The 15977-nt window shown below is 43.3% G+C and overlaps 1 protein-coding gene across 3 annotated transcripts in view; it reads left to right on the top strand.

Annotated features, from left to right (window-relative positions):
* RBPJ (recombination signal binding protein for immunoglobulin kappa J region) overlaps positions 1–15977 on the top strand; it is an 80592-nt gene that overhangs the window by 43694 nt on the left and 20921 nt on the right. For 2 of the 3 annotated variants that reach the window (XM_088450609.1, XM_088450607.1), the window contains exons 1-2: positions 6820–6933; positions 10698–10793. In XM_088450609.1, coding sequence (XP_088306735.1) covers positions 6854–6933; positions 10698–10793 — 176 coding nt within the window. In that variant the 5' untranslated portion in view covers positions 6820–6853. Of the gene's footprint in view, positions 1–6819; positions 6934–10697; positions 10794–15977 lie in introns of those variants that run through there. The other variant, XM_088450608.1, reaches the window with a different exon arrangement.

Genomic DNA, 15977 nt, shown 5'->3' with positions numbered 1-15977 from the left:
GATTCAGTTCTGCATTTGTGAATGTTTAGTACATATGTCTCCTCTCCTCTCCTCTCCTCTCCTCTCCTCCAACTGACACACATTTGCCTAAGGTGGCAAAAGTAATCGAGGTGACAAATTGAATCTATTCTAACAAATATTGTTTCTGGATTCTAGTGCTCACGCGTTTTACTAGAATTGAACACTCTTACAAGGCATGCAAGGGCAGCACTCTTTCTCAGGGCACGATACTCAATTGCGTTTTTTACTATCGTTCTAGTGTGTTTTTTTTTTTTTTTTTAATGTGTCGCTCTTTCCTTGGGCATTTGCCACTGCATTTCAATTGCCTACAGTGAGCTCCAAATGGCAATAAAAATGCAAGTGGAAACGCGTCTATCATAAAAGAATGTATTTTTATTATTCAGCAAAGACTATAAAATTATTAACATTTTAATAACCAAAGTATTTCCAGAGTTGGTGATTTGTGCCCAAATCAGACTTTCTTTGAACCCAAACCTCACTGTGTGTTTTTACGGTCCCCATTGTTTGGCCTATGTGGGAGTATTACCAGTATAATGTTACTACTTTGTTTGGCCACAAACATTCTTAGAGGAGATAACTGTGCAGACAATTAGCAGGATATACACCAATTGCCCTGTCTGTAACTACCACCCATGGGTGAGATGAGCCGCGCTAGACTCTACTGAGGATCTGTAGTAACCAAATACCTGGACTAAAGTAATTTTATTGTAGGCTAAAGGTTCCTATCCACTAGAAGACCAGCAAAAGACTGCACGATTATCTAACGATATCGTTCTCTCGTTCAGTCGCTCATTGTAATCGTCTAGTGGATAGGCATCTTTAGCTTATTAATGGATGGGATGTCTACATTACTGTCTGCTTTTAAGTATATAAAGTTGAATAAAAGTTCCATACATGCCCATTGAGATGAAATGACAAGTACGTGACGTCTCTATATAATTTAAGGTTATTTTGTGGTGTTGATCATTTAGATGTTACATGGTTGTGTAGGAAAGTCCATCCCACCTCCACATTACATTACTTAGTGGCTGAGAGAGTACCGGTTCCACCAGGGCACAAAAACCATTTCACAACACTTACTGGGGAGGAAAGTAAGGCAAAGTGACTTTGCATTTCTTGTTCTGAATCTTTCTTGAGGATTTGATCTGAAATTTATTGCAGTCTGTTTATCTGCCAGGAGATTGCTCTAGCAAGTGTTACGCGAGACAGTGTAGACCCTGCTCCTTCGTGGTGCCACTTGGCAGGTGTTGAGGAGGAAGTGGGCGAAATCAGATTGGGCTGTTACAACAATCTGAATGCATGCAAACGTAAACATCCATAGGTTTTTTTTTTGTTCTTTTTTAGCTTTGTGTTTCGTATTATACAGTATCATGCAAGGGGTGCGAAATAATAGCTTGCAACCTCCCAGTGGCAGACCATTTACTTTCATTTGCAGGCGAAATAACCCGTTTGTTTTAATTTGCCTATTTCAGTGTTTGAATTATATATTTAGCAGTGTTTATGCAGCTTATGTAATTTGCAAAAATCTGATTTATCATGAATCAGAGATGGAAGGTTTTCACTTTCCATCGCTTGTTCCAGCTTATCCACCCTGCCAAGAGCTTGCAGGTAATGCTGCAACGTATAATTCATCAACCGGAATTTCAACTTACATGGATTTCAGTGAAGTTCAGGATAAAGTAGTGTTTGTTTTGTAACGCACATAAATTGCTTCAGCTGTAAGATTTTTGGACAGGTTTTAGCATTGCTTCATTTCTGAACAACACGTGGGTATCCGCATTAGGATTTGTGATCCCTACGCTTGCAGCTTTTCAACAACACTTCTAACTGTTTAAAAAGTGCACCATCTGTACTGGTCTTTAGGTATGTAAATGTTTTGCATCTACTACTACAGTGCGGCTTAGTGATGCCTCCTGTGAATGGTGCTAGAATTAGATCTAAGCTAAGTATTCTATATATGACGAGAATAAATCTGCTATGTATTGTATAATATATGTAAATATGCATAAGTATCCAGATCATCTTATTACATGGCTTACTGACCTCTGCTTCCCACCCTTTACCCAACCAAAGGAAATCTGCTTGTGTGCAGAAAGACGTGGATGAATGGCTGGACAGTAAAATAGATTATGAAGTGGGCCCATTGTTTGGTTGCACAAATAGTGTGAAAAGAACATTATGCCCACAGTTGATCAGGTTAAATGCCATTTTCTTCTAATGCAGAACGGTCAAGGATACCCTTTATTAAATGTGGATCTTATGCTGGATACACACCTATATTGTTAGTTTGACTAAGGATATATTGCGAGTGCATCAGCAGGTGTGTACACCCGATCTGTCTGTGACCAACGTCATTCACAGACCTATCAGGTCGGCCCTGCAGCACAGCTGATATATCTGGGAGATATATTGGTGTATCTTCATGTATGTACAGGTGACCAGCCCACTGCTACAAAGGCCGCTGATACTGACATCACATCTGGGCAGGTAAAATGAAATGCTCGCCCAGTTGTGATGTCAGGCCAGACATATCAAGTGGCTGATTGGTTAGTGTGTATAGCTTACCAATCGTCTTCTCAGTATGTACCCTGCATAACTTGTCAGATTAGGTTGTCCGACTTTGTACCGCATCACAACCCCGCAACTCTTTGGTATTCAATTAGAGAATTGTGTTAAGTTAATGCGTCATTGCAGCTTTTAGTTTGCATTTCCAGAGTTGCAATAATTGTGTAAAAGGCCTTATTTTTATGTAAAAATGCCAGGCTATTGTGCAGTATAATTGACATACCCCTTCCAATGAAGAATAATGTATTTAAAGTTGTTTAAGAAATATGGCCAATAAAGACACATAGGGGGGAACTGAATTGATTGCGATGTTGAATAACGTTTGGAAGGAGGTCCTGGAGCTATTCAATTGACCACGATGTTAAGCCGACTAAGGAGGATTTTGGCTCGGACCCTCCTCAGGTGAAAGCAGTTGCTGGGGAGGCGCTTACGTCTCCCAGTTGCTGGAGAGGCGCTTGCGTCTCCCAGTTGCTGGAGAGGCGCTTGCGTCTCCCAGTTGCTGGAGAGGCGCTTGCGTCTCCCAGTTGCTGGAGAGGCGCTTGCGTCTCCCAGTTGCTGGAGAGGCGCTTGCGTCTCCCAGTTGCTGGAGAGGCGCTTGCGTCTCCCAGTTGCTGGAGAGGCGCTTGCGTCTCCCAGTTGCTGGAGAGGCGCTTGCGTCTCCCAGTTGCTGGAGAGGCGCTTGCGTCTCCCAGTTGCTGGAGAGGCGCTTGCGTCTCCCAGTTGCTGGAGAGGCGCTTGCGTCTCCCAGTTGCTGGAGAGGCGCTTGCGTCTCCCAGTTGCTGGAGAGGCGCTTGCGTCTCCCAGTTGCTGGAGAGGCGCTTGCGTCTCCCAGTTGCTGGAGAGGCGCTTGCGTCTCCCAGTTGCTGGAGAGGCGCTTGCGTCTCCCAGTTGCTGGAGAGGCGCTTGCGTCTCCCAGTTGCTGGAGAGGCGCTTGCGTCTCCCAGTTGCTGGAGAGGCGCTTGCGTCTCCCAGTTGCTGGAGAGGCGCTTGCGTCTCCCAGTTGCTGGAGAGGCGCTTGCGTCTCCCAGTTGCTGGAGAGGCGCTTGCGTCTCCCAGTTGCTGGAGAGGCGCTTGCGTCTCCCAGTTGCTGGAGAGGCGCTTGCGTCTCCCAGTTGCTGGAGAGGCGCTTGCGTCTCCCAGTTGCTGGAGAGGCGCTTGCGTCTCCCAGTTGCTGGAGAGGCGCTTGCGTCTCCCAGTTGCTGGAGAGGCGCTTGCGTCTCCCAGTTGCTGGAGAGGCGCTTGCGTCTCCCAGTTGCTGGAGAGGCGCTTGCGTCTCCCAGTTGCTGGAGAGGCGCTTGCGTCTCCCAGTTGCTGGAGAGGCGCTTGCGTCTCCCAGTTGCTGGAGAGGCGCTTGCGTCTCCCAGTTGCTGGAGAGGCGCTTGCGTCTCCCAGTTGCTGGAGAGGCGCTTGCGTCTCCCAGTTGCTGGAGAGGCGCTTGCGTCTCCCAGTTGCTGGAGAGGCGCTTGCGTCTCCCAGTTGCTGGAGAGGCGCTTGCGTCTCCCAGTTGCTGGAGAGGCGCTTGCGTCTCCCAGTTGCTGGAGAGGCGCTTGCGTCTCCCAGTTGCTGGAGAGGCGCTTGCGTCTCCCAGTTGCTGGAGAGGCGCTTGCGTCTCCCAGTTGCTGGAGAGGCGCTTGCGTCTCCCAGTTGCTGGAGAGGCGCTTGCGTCTCCCAGTTGCTGGAGAGGCGCTTGCGTCTCCCAGTTGCTGGAGAGGCGCTTGCGTCTCCCAGTTGCTGGAGAGGCGCTTGCGTCTCCCAGTTGCTGGAGAGGCGCTTGCGTCTCCCAGTTGCTGGAGAGGCGCTTGCGTCTCCCAGTTGCTGGAGAGGCGCTTGCGTCTCCCAGTTGCTGGAGAGGCGCTTGCGTCTCCCAGTTGCTGGAGAGGCGCTTGCGTCTCCCAGTTGCTGGAGAGGCGCTTGCGTCTCCCAGTTGCTGGAGAGGCGCTTGCGTCCCCCAGTTGCTGGAGAGGCGCTTGCGTCCCCCAGTTGCTGGAGAGGCGCTTGCGTCCCCCAGTTGCTGGAGAGGCGCTTGCGTCCCCCAGTTGCTGGAGAGGCTGGTAGCTCTTGCATATCACCAAGAGTTGCAAAGTGCTTTTGATTATTGAACAAAATTTGTCTTTCATAGGAAACTTTATTTTTACAGAATATTATGCATTGTAGTGTAACTGTATAAGGAGTGGGTGCATTAGCTGGTTCATGGGACAAAGAAAAATGACACACAAAATTGAGCTCTGTAAGAGAAGAATGTAGGTGGAGGGGGGAGAACTCAGCGGTGATGACAGATGTAAATCTCTATGTGCTGGTTTCCTGTTTCGGACCTAACGACACCGCCTGATGGTTTCATGGATAGTATTGAACTTCTGGTTATTGTGGGTTGTCAGTTTCCTTCAAATACCCTGCGTTCTCCCAACTTTCTATTGCAATAAAATAAACCACTTAGAATAAACAGATTTGTACTTGAATTGTAATTTTTATAAAAAAATAAGTGGGGCAAGACATGGACTTAATTCTCGCTGTCATAAAAAATAAGGGATGTGCAGGGGGATGATAGAATACCTATTTATATGTATTCTCATGTCCTAAGTACAATTAGACAAAAATGTATGTATTCATTTTCCAATTCGGAGTGCTTTAAATCCTATAGACTAAGATCTACATTACAGATGGGTTATTTGAATAAGTAGATTGTTGTCATTGCTAACACACATTCAGTACAAGGCTGTGCAGTGATGACTGAATACTTCACTCGGTTGGCTTCATTAACTGAACTCTAGACCCGTCTATCACATGATAACCTACACATGGAGAACATCTTAAGGCCTTGTGTATACTGACGTTTTGGTTTACATTTAAGAAAGAAAGTACAAATGTAAGCGAAACCACATTTGAAATGCGTTTTGACGTGGTTATTTTTTATATATTAAGTCAGGGCTTGAAAGTGCAGGAGCCAGATTACTGTCCCCCCCCCCCCCCCCCCCCAAAAAAAAAATTACAGGAGTGAGGAGCACAGCTCTGTATGCAACTTCTATACACACTATACTAGTCCACAAAATGGTCACAGTTGAATGGATATAGTAATATGGAGGCCCCCTCACTGCACTGCTCAGCTCCCCTGCTCTACCCCCCACCCTGCGGTAATAACGGACCACATTTTCATATAAAACAATGGTGCCAGAAAGTACAACAGAACCCCCCTCCCCACGTGGTCACATCCCTCTGAAACCGCTCCGCAATCCCTGGCCACGCATAGACCCTATTACTGGGGAGCTGTATGCAGCCAGACAGTAGACAGCCGGGGCATAGACTGAGACAGACAGCATGGGTCAGAGTAGGCCAGGATGGAGAGGAGTATGAAACGGACAGGAGGAGTCAGCGCAGGATGGGACGGACAGGAGGAGTCAGCGCAGGATGGGATGGACAGGAGGAGTCAGCGCAGGATGGGATGGACAGGAGGAGTCAGTGCAGGCCGGGACGGACACAGGCACAGCAGTCACCGCAGGTGACACTCAGCACATGCACTCCTGTGCATGAAATGAACGCCGCAATACTATAGGCACGAATCTCTGCGGGGGGCTGATGAGGATCTGCTTCCTCCCTCACTGCAAAAATCCGGTAGCCATGGCGACCTGGCCCCTGGGATTTGTCAAGCCCTATATTAAGTCATTCAGGAGTGCACTGGTTGTGAGTCCATTGATCTGAGTGTGGTTAACGTGTATTAAATGCATGGAAGGCAGCAGTCAGAACACAGCAACACTCCTGTGCAGGAGGGACTGTGTGAGTGGGTATGGTGTCATAGGAAACTACGGTATCCAGTCACAATCCTGTTTTCATGCTTTGTACTGGAGTCAGAAATGCCAGTACCCCGCAGCAAATGTTCCCCAGTCCGTATGAGGCTAATTCAAAAGTATATTTACTTATCACTATTTCTTCAACTGCAGCAGAACACATTGTAATGACTAGTTCCTTGTGGTGCCCATCCATGGAACGTCATGTGTACAAATACAATGTATCAAATTATTAACCAATAATAATAGCGTTTACTTTACCCAGTGGAAGAACTATGCTATTTGTCACAGATTTCATTCTTTGGGGTGTTTTTCTTTATTACATTTCATAGGTATTTGCTGCTATTTTTCTGTCCCCAACAGCATGCGTTACCAGCTAGTGCTGCTTCTAATGTTCCTCTATTTCTTACCAGTATTGTTTCCATAGCTCTGTGCCCTCTGTATTAATATGAATACTAGGCCAGTATCACTTGCCACGTGGGTCTTTCATGGTTTTTCTTATTTTAATTGATGTTTTCTTTGTTTACAGGAAGTTTGGGGAGCGGCCTCAGCCCAAACGTCTCACAAGGTAAGCCTCATTTAACCTGTTTCCTATTTGGCCGCTAAAGAGCATTGAAGTTAAAAACAAAAAAGCTAGCAAACTTGACACCTTGGTAAATTCACAGGTGCAGATGCTAAACAATGATTTCGCCTGTGAATCTTTAATTTTTGGTTTCACACATTTCTAGTAGTTATAAGGCAATCAGCCCACCCAGGTTTCTACTTCAGATTTTCGTATATGCAGTAAATAGAACAGCTAGGCCCTCCGTGTAAGCTGAAAGGACGGTGTAATAGAATAATTCAGAGATTTGGGTTGTTAAATCATATTCCGGTTCTGCTGCACCTCTAAAGAGCTTGTCTATAGGGTCTGGTGGGAACATCTCCCAATTACAATGTCCGTTATGTAGTGCGCTTAATCGCCTGTAGCGTTCAGGCACTGTAAACCTCAAATGTATGTAAATTTGCTATTTTCCTGATGTATAATGCAACAACAAATATGCTATATGACCAGAACAAATATTATTGTCACATTTAAAGATGCCAGAAGTCTCCGGTAAGTACCATGAGTTATGGAAATCCAGTGTGGCTTCTTATACCTTTATATTATCAGTGATATATTACATCTAAAACAGTCATCCTTCCCATCTAATGAATAGGTCACATCTATAAATGCTGATAACTTTAAAACAACAGAAAAGATTGGAGATAAATGCCCAATGGATGCCACTAATGTAGAGTGAAGTGTGCGACGTGGGGGTGTAATACAAATTCTTTTACATGTTATGTGCCCCTTACTGTAGATTACAAAGTTATTGGAACCTCCGTGACAATGTAGGAGCTTTTATTATGCTTTCTTCTTTAACAGAAAGGAGTGCTTTATTCATTATAACATGTATTTTATATTGCTTGTGTGAGGGGATCCTAATTACCAGCAGCAGTACTAGGACTCTGCATAAATTAAGAGAGAAAAGATAACACTGAGGGGCATATTCAATTGGGAACGAGGTAAAAAAAAAACCTTGCGCCCAATCTTGGAATACTGCTGGTATGTGCGCTCCCTGTACCCGCGGTATGCAGTTTTAATAAATTGGTTTCGGGGTTTAGAGAGCTGAAAACCCAGCGTTGCGCCAAAAAATAAAATAAAAATAATACTCACCTGTTCGGGGGTCTCTGTGGCCTCCCCTCTGTCTTGTCTCTGGGGGGAGAGGGCTGCTGGGAGGCTCCGGAGGCTGCTGGCAGATGCAAGGGCCCCTGGGAGATGTAGTTCTCCCAACGCTGGCTATACACTCACATGGGGGGATCACTCACGCCCACACTTACTCGCGCGCGCACACACTCTCATACACACAAACACTCACGCACTCACCCTGCTGCAGAAGAGCCCGCTCCAGACGCTGGTTGCAGAAAACACTGCTTCGGAAGGTGAGTAACTAAGAGCTAATTGGAAACTTCCAATTGCTTAATTATTCCTAGGGGGAGGGGCTGCCACCGCCGGGGTCACAGAGCAAGTCCCGCTGATTTTTCATAAAATCAACAATTTTAGTAAAAATCACACGTGTTCTGGAGCTACGAGAAAAAAAGCGCTGTGATTTGTATAGGATTCACTGCGTCCCATTTTCTGGTATCTAATTGAATTGTAAAACCCCGCAGGAAAAACCTCACTCGCAATTGGATTCCCCCCACAGCCTGTAACATGACAGATGCTGATTGGTTAGTGCTTTATCTCTCCAAGCACTGAATAGTCCTTCAGGTGTGCAGCACAGCCAATGCGATGTGTCTGTGAACGACGCAGTTCAGACATATCGTCTGTACACACTGGCCAATGGGCAGCAGATATATTGGTCAATACTATTGATTGGCCAATATATCGGCCAGTGTGTACCCAGCATTAAACTCTGAGGTTCTGTGGATATAATGGTATCCCATGTAGAAAACACAGCATTGCTGGTATCATTAATATGGACAATGAACATTAATGTGCCTCATCATACAAGTAAAACAGAAACAAAATAACACAAAGATAATATAAGAAAGTAAAGCAATGTGTTGAGCGAGAACTGCTGGGATGGCATTTACAGGTCAGTAAATTCTGGTCCTAGGTAGGTGAAATCCCATTTGTTAGAGATGTAGAGGGCTGTACGGGTTGGAATATAGTATTATAGTAGTATTTGTCACATGCTGAGAAATGTACTTACACTGCTGCTTTTTATATAGCACTTATCCTGCTTGTGTATCTCTTACCAGGTGCTGCTTTCATGTACCCATGTGATGGCATCTGCCACTCTCACAATGATACTGAAAGCCTGTGTCCCTTTCAGATTTGTGCCCGTACTTTCTGTATAGCCGGCTTGCATTACATTATATGTGGTGCAGTAGGTGAGATGTAACCTTCCTATGTGCGTTCATTCACACCTTGCTGTTTCCACATGAACCCTGGATGTAGCGTGCATGAGCAGTTCCTAACGGCTGCATTCCACATTTGTGGAGGGGTAACACGTCATGGTGTTTTATTGTGTATTAATTCAATATATTGAATCCGTTTTTTCTTTTTATCCAGTAACTATGTAAATGTCTAAATACATTTTTCACTGCCCACAACATGTGCCTTAACAGAAACGGATGGGGAAGATGCCCTCTACAAAGGAAAAAATGACTTCCCAAAATTATATATAAAGCGGTTTTGTTTAGTTGTGTGTAGTTGGTTGCCATTTCCTATTATGGTTGTTGCGAAAGCTATTCCAGGTTCAACAGTGCAGTGGGCACAATATCCTATCAGAAAAGGAACCGATTAGAAATATGTTATTTTCGTTTTTTTTTTTGCTCCCCAGAATCGTGCAGCTGCGTCCCAAAATAGTCCATGCACATCAGATTTTTGGCTTTAATAACACTGTCCCGTCAGCAGCTTTAGTGCTTACATTATTTTATTTTTACTTTTAATCAGCAAAAAAGAGAGTTACTATTGTCATATGCACCTCATTGTGTCTATCTAAGGCACTGTCCACTGTGAGCGTGGCAGGAGCATAGACCATTGTAATTCGTCTTTGCTGCTCTCCTAGACATTAATGTTACTAGTTTTGTGCCTAAAAAAACTTAAATAATAAACTAAACATGTAACTTTTTTTTTTCTTTTTTTTTCTTTTTGTGATTTATAAGAAGTTCACACCTCTATCTTTACAAGATAGGGCTACAAGGGACCCGTCACCTCTCATTTCTCTCTGCTGCAGGAGATTCAAAGCCTGTGGTTACCAAAACCCTGACATTAAATGACATTGCATGAGGTTTAGTAGGATATATTTGGCATACTTTGAGTTTATATCCCCCCCCCGCCAAGTTTGCTATCATCTTGTAAGTACGGTTTCTGACCCTGGTAACAGTTGCTGTGATCACAGCTTGCTCCTCCGTAAATAACTAATGAAGTAGCCATGGTTTTACAAGCCTTGCTTGTCAGCGCAACGGAATCACCAGGTATTTTGCGGTTGTTGCTGTGAAGGGGTGACAACTTTCAGAGCCACAAAGCTGTGTAGAAGAAAAGCAGCGAGCGCTCTGGTTTATCTTCAGCAGCTCAGAGGCAGTGGTTGTAGAAACCACAGCAAAGATGTGTAGATTTGGCTCTAATCAACTTGTGTACAATGGTGTTTTGCTGCTTAGCCACAGATAATTAGTTTTTCTCAAAGTAAAGTCGCCCACAAGTAGTCAACAAAACGGCACTTTTGCATGAAATTATTTATCTTTACCAAAAATAGTTTGCACATGTCTAATGTTGGCCATTTCATTTTAATTTTTTTTTTTAAGGGAAGCAATGCGGAATTATTTGAAAGAGCGGGGTGATCAGACCGTACTCATCCTCCATGCTAAAGTTGCACAGAAGTCTTACGGCAACGAAAAAAGGTGCGTACTGCATTCTAATCCAATGAAAAAGTGGTTCTCAACCCTCAAGTTTTCCCAACAGGTCATGCTCTGAGGATTTCCATTGGTGGAAGCAGATGAGATAATTACTGATGTGCAGGAAAAAGAAAATGCAGGTGCACACTCTAAAGGCTGGTACACAGCAGACGATGTGCACCGACCTCGTTGGCAACGGCACCCGGCAAGTGCGTACACACTTGCCGATGCCGGAAGCGACAGCAGAAGCCTTGCTGCATTTGGCAGCATAGCCCCCTGCTGACCATATCGCCCGTCTGACCTGCACGCAGGTCCGACAGGCGATGATGCTGACGACGCGCGGGAGCGCGCATCGTCAGTGACGTTGAGGGTACACACTAGACGATGTGCCCGATATCTCATCCGATGCGGCTGGATCGGACGAGATCACATCTAGTGTGTACCAGACATAAGCACTAAGGATACTGAGAGTGGGAACAATTATGATAAACTCTACAGTTAACATGAAGCATAAATGATTTGGCAGGAAGTGCATATTAGGACCATTCATAGGGCACATATGTCCCAGAGTCAGAGGAAACATGTTGTTGAGGAGGAGTCAGGCTGCTGCCCGAAGTGTACATTTTCACAAGCTACTTTCTTTCATAATATGTGGGAATGTGGGAAAATTTTGGGATAAGATTATGGTATTTATAAATAAGATATGCGCATTACATCTTATGAAAGACCCATTGGCTATGTTATGCGCTAATTTTATAAATTGGGACCTCCAAGGTGGTAAGATGGAATTATTGCCCTTCCTTACGATAGTGGTAACTGTGGCGATGAAAGCTATCCTCCGTAACTGGACAGTCTCCACAGCACCATCTCTTCAAACAACTAAAACCATATTGCTACAAATACTTTATTTTGATAGAAGAGCAACTATACCTGATGTTGAGAAGGGGGTGGTTTGCTTTTACGCTAAATGGGGAATATATATCGACTCCCTGGATTCTGATGTTAGAACTCGTATAATGAGATTATTTGAGACTACGAATTGGTCTCTACGTCGTAATTTGGAGTGATGTTGTATATTTAGATCTTTAAATCTTATATTTACGGGTCAGGGGATAAGATTCTTTGTCTCCTGTAGAGGAACAATGATATTTCCTCCAGTGTAGGAGTATCTGATCAATGGAGAGGCAACAAGCTGCACCAGGGTTCGGGGGGGGGAGGGGGAGGGGTGTGTATGTGTTTATTTTATTTTACTTTATACATATATAATTTGTTTTTGTTTTCTGTTGTTATGGTTTTATTTGAATTATATATTTTCTCTGTGCTTATGTTTAACAGTCACTTTTGACTAGCTATATCCTACAGACAGAATGGGCCAAATGTAATAGGGTGAGAGTTTAGAAAATGTGAGAGTTTAGCAGTAAACTCTGACATTGGTTGAGTTTTATCTTCAAAATGGGAAAACACCTGAATGAGATTTTAAATCGTGAGCGTTTTTTAAGTCTAAAAAAACATGCAAGTTCGCTCTGTTACTTTGTTTTTGGACTCTCTTACATTGGCAAAGTTTAAAAAGTGTCAAACTCTCACTTTTTTTAAGCTCTCACCCTATTACATTTGGCCCAATGTATTTGTTTGACGTTGCACTTGAAATGTATTTGTTTGCACAGTTTGTAGCTCTGTATATATGTGTATATGGATTTATGTAATATATCTGTATGTTTGTTTAGATATACATACAGTCAGGTGCATAAATATTGGGACATTGACAGAATTCTCATATTTTGGCCTCTATTCACCACCACAATGGCTTTGAAATGAAACAAACAAGATGTGATTTAACTGCAGACTTTCAGATTTCATTTGAGGGTAATTACATCCAAATCAGGTGAACGGTGTAGGAATTACAATGGTTTCTATATGTGCCTCCCACTTTTTAAGGGGCCAAAAGTAATGGGACTATCAACTCAGAAGCTATTTCATGGACAGGTGTGGGCTATTCCCTCGTTATTTCATTATCAATTAAACAGGTAAAAGGTCTGGAGTTGATTCTAGGTGTGACATTTGCCTTTGGAATCAGTTGCTGTCAACTCTCAATACGAGATCCAAAGAGCTGTCACTATCAGTGAAGCAAGCCATCAATAGGCTGAAAAATCAAAACAAACCCATCAGAGAGATAGCAAAAATATTAGGTGTGGCCAAATCAACTGTTTGGAACATTCTTAAAAAGAAAGAATGCACCGGAGAGCTCAGCAACACAAAAAGACCCGGAAGACCACGGAAAACAACTGTGGTGGATGACAGAAGAATTATTTCCCTGGTGAAGAAAAACCCCTTCACAACACTTGGCCAAATCAAGAACACTCTCCAGGAGGTAGGTGTATATGTGTCAAAGTCAACAATCAAGAGAGGACTTCACAAGAGTGAATACAGAAGGTTCACCACAAGATGTAAACCATTGGTGAACCACAAAAACAGGAAGACCAGATTAGAGTTTGCCAAACAACATCTAAAAAAGCCATTACAGTTCTGGAACAACATCTTATGGACAGATGAGATAAAGATCAACTTATACCAGAGTGATGGGAAGAGAAGAGTATGGAGAAGGAAAGGAACTGCTCATGATCCAAAACATACCACCTCATCAGTGAAGCATGGTGGTGGTAGTGTCATGGCGTGGGCATGTATGGCTGCCAATGGAACTGGTTCCCTTGTATTTATTGATGATGTGACTGCTGACAAAAGCAGCAGAATGAATTCTGAAGTGTTTCGGGCAATATTATATGCTCATATTCAGTCAAATGCTTCAGAACTCATTGGATGGCGCTTCACAGTGCAGATGGACAATGACCCGAAGCATACTGCAAAAGCAAGAGTTTTTTAAGGGTAAAAAGTGGAATGTTATGCAATGGCCAAGTCAATCCCCTGACCTGAATCCGATTGATCATGCGTTTCACTTGATGAAGACAAAACTGAAGGGAAAATGCCCCAAGAACAAGCAGGAACTGCAGACATTTGCAGTAGAGGCCTGGCAGAGCATCACCAGGGATGAAACCCAACGTCTGGTGATGTCTATGCGTTCCAGACTTCAGGCTGTAATTGCCTGCAAAGGATTTGCAATAAAGTATTAAAAAGTGAAAGTTTTTGATTTAGGATTGTTTAGTTTGTCCCATTACTTTTGGCCCCTTAAAAAGTGGGAGGCACATATAGAAACCGTTGTAATTCCTACACCGTTCACCTGATTTGGATGTAATTACCCTCAAATTAAATCTGAAAGTCTGCAGTTAAAGCACATATTGTTTGTTTCATTTCAAAGCCATTGTGGTGGTGAATAGAGGCCAAAATATGAAAATTCTGTCAATGTCCCAATATTTATGCACCTGACTGTATACATGTATGTTTGCACTTATGAGTATATAAAATAAAAATAAAATATTGTTTTGGAAAAAAAAACAAAAAACATGAAGCATAAATGAGGTTCTTACTGAACCAGCGAAATAGATTAACTCAGCTGTGCATGATTAAAGACATCCACAAAACATGACCTGTCAGTGGTATTTCAGGACTGGAGTTGAGAACCACTTCTGTGCCGGAATGTATTTCTCATTCAGAAAGTTTTGAAAACCAGTAAGTGAAAAGAGTGACTTATTGCTGCAGGTTGGTGATTTTGTATACACCAAGCGGTGATCACCAAGGGGCAGGGTCAGGTAGACCTGCGATGCCCATTTTCTGGCTAGTTACAGAAGCTGATGTCTGCTCACACCTCTATAAGGCTACAAGCAGAAATCAGCTACTATGAGTAACACGCGTAGCAGCCAGGACCGAGCTACGAGAATCTGCCCTGAAGGGTTTCTTTCTGCCGTGACTTTACGGGAAGCTCCCCTAAACAATTTGCTGAGATGGGCACCATACTGGCATATCTATCAAAGTCCAAATGTCCTAAGCATGGCGGATAACAGATACCATACCTGTTCTCATCTATTGATTTGCCACCCACAGCTCTTGAATATTTTTCTTCTTTCTCTAGCCTGAATTTGTGCAAACAATAGTCTGCACTTGTGTGTGTGTGTGTGTGTGTGTGTGTGTGTATATATATATATATATATATATATATATATATATATATATATATATATATACACTGTATATTATAATTAACTAGATAAATAACTTTTGAAATGAGAGAGGTTCCGTGAGTACATTTTGTTACACGTGTTCCGTAACGTAGTTGAAAAGTGGCGTCATCGGCTGTTTCTGACATCCTGGTGTGATACTGACAGCATCTTTTCCTATCATGGTATCTTCGCTGCTAGCCTGTTACCCCTCCGATCCCTCGTGTCTGCATTGTGTGATGCCACTTCAGAGTGGTCTATGGCAGCAGGAGGATACAAATATTATTTGGGACAATTTGTACAGAAACGTATAAAGGACGAAAACCGAGAAAGCATAAAGACTGAGGGAAGTGGGTCCCTAGATATATTTATTTATTTTATAATACTTGTCTGACGTCTGACTATAGATACATTAACTCAAACATGTCAGATCGTTTCATTATGTCACAGGTTCTCAAACTCTGTCCTCAGGACCCCAAACAGTGCATGTTTTCCAGGTCTCCTCACAGATTTACAAGTGAAATGATTAGCTCCACCTGTGGATCTTTTAAAATGTCAGTGAGTATATAATTCCTTTGGGAAGGGGGGGGGGGGGGGGGGGGTGTAACGAAACCCGAGGCTGAGTGGGTTTTTGTCCTTTGCTTCCCCTACTTTCACTATTATTTTCTGTCACATTGAGACAAACATATGCATGGAAAGAGATATATAAATAAATATATATAATATATACATACGCACGCACGCACACACACACGCAGCCATGGCCAAAAGTTTTGAGAATTACACAAGTATTGTTTTTCACAAAGTTTGCTGCTTCGGTGTTTTTAGACCTTTTTGTCCGATGTTCCTCTGGAATACTGAAGTACAATTACAATTATTTCATAAGTGTGAAAGGCTTTTATTGACAATTACATTAAGTTTATGCAAAGAGTCATTATTTGCAGTGTTGACCTTTCTTTTTCAAGACCTCAGCAATTCACTCTGGTATGTAAAGTAATGCATCCTGAGACCATTCACTTATGAAATGCTAGTAATATTACCTCAGTATACCAAAGTAACATCTGACAAAAAGGTCTAAACACAC

Source organism: Taudactylus pleione, unplaced genomic scaffold, assembly GCF_031769625.1.
Source record: "Taudactylus pleione unplaced genomic scaffold, aTauple2 ptg000520l, whole genome shotgun sequence".
Classification (NCBI taxonomy): Eukaryota; Metazoa; Chordata; class Amphibia; order Anura; family Myobatrachidae; genus Taudactylus; species Taudactylus pleione.
This window is presented reverse-complemented; position numbering and strand designations above follow the sequence as displayed.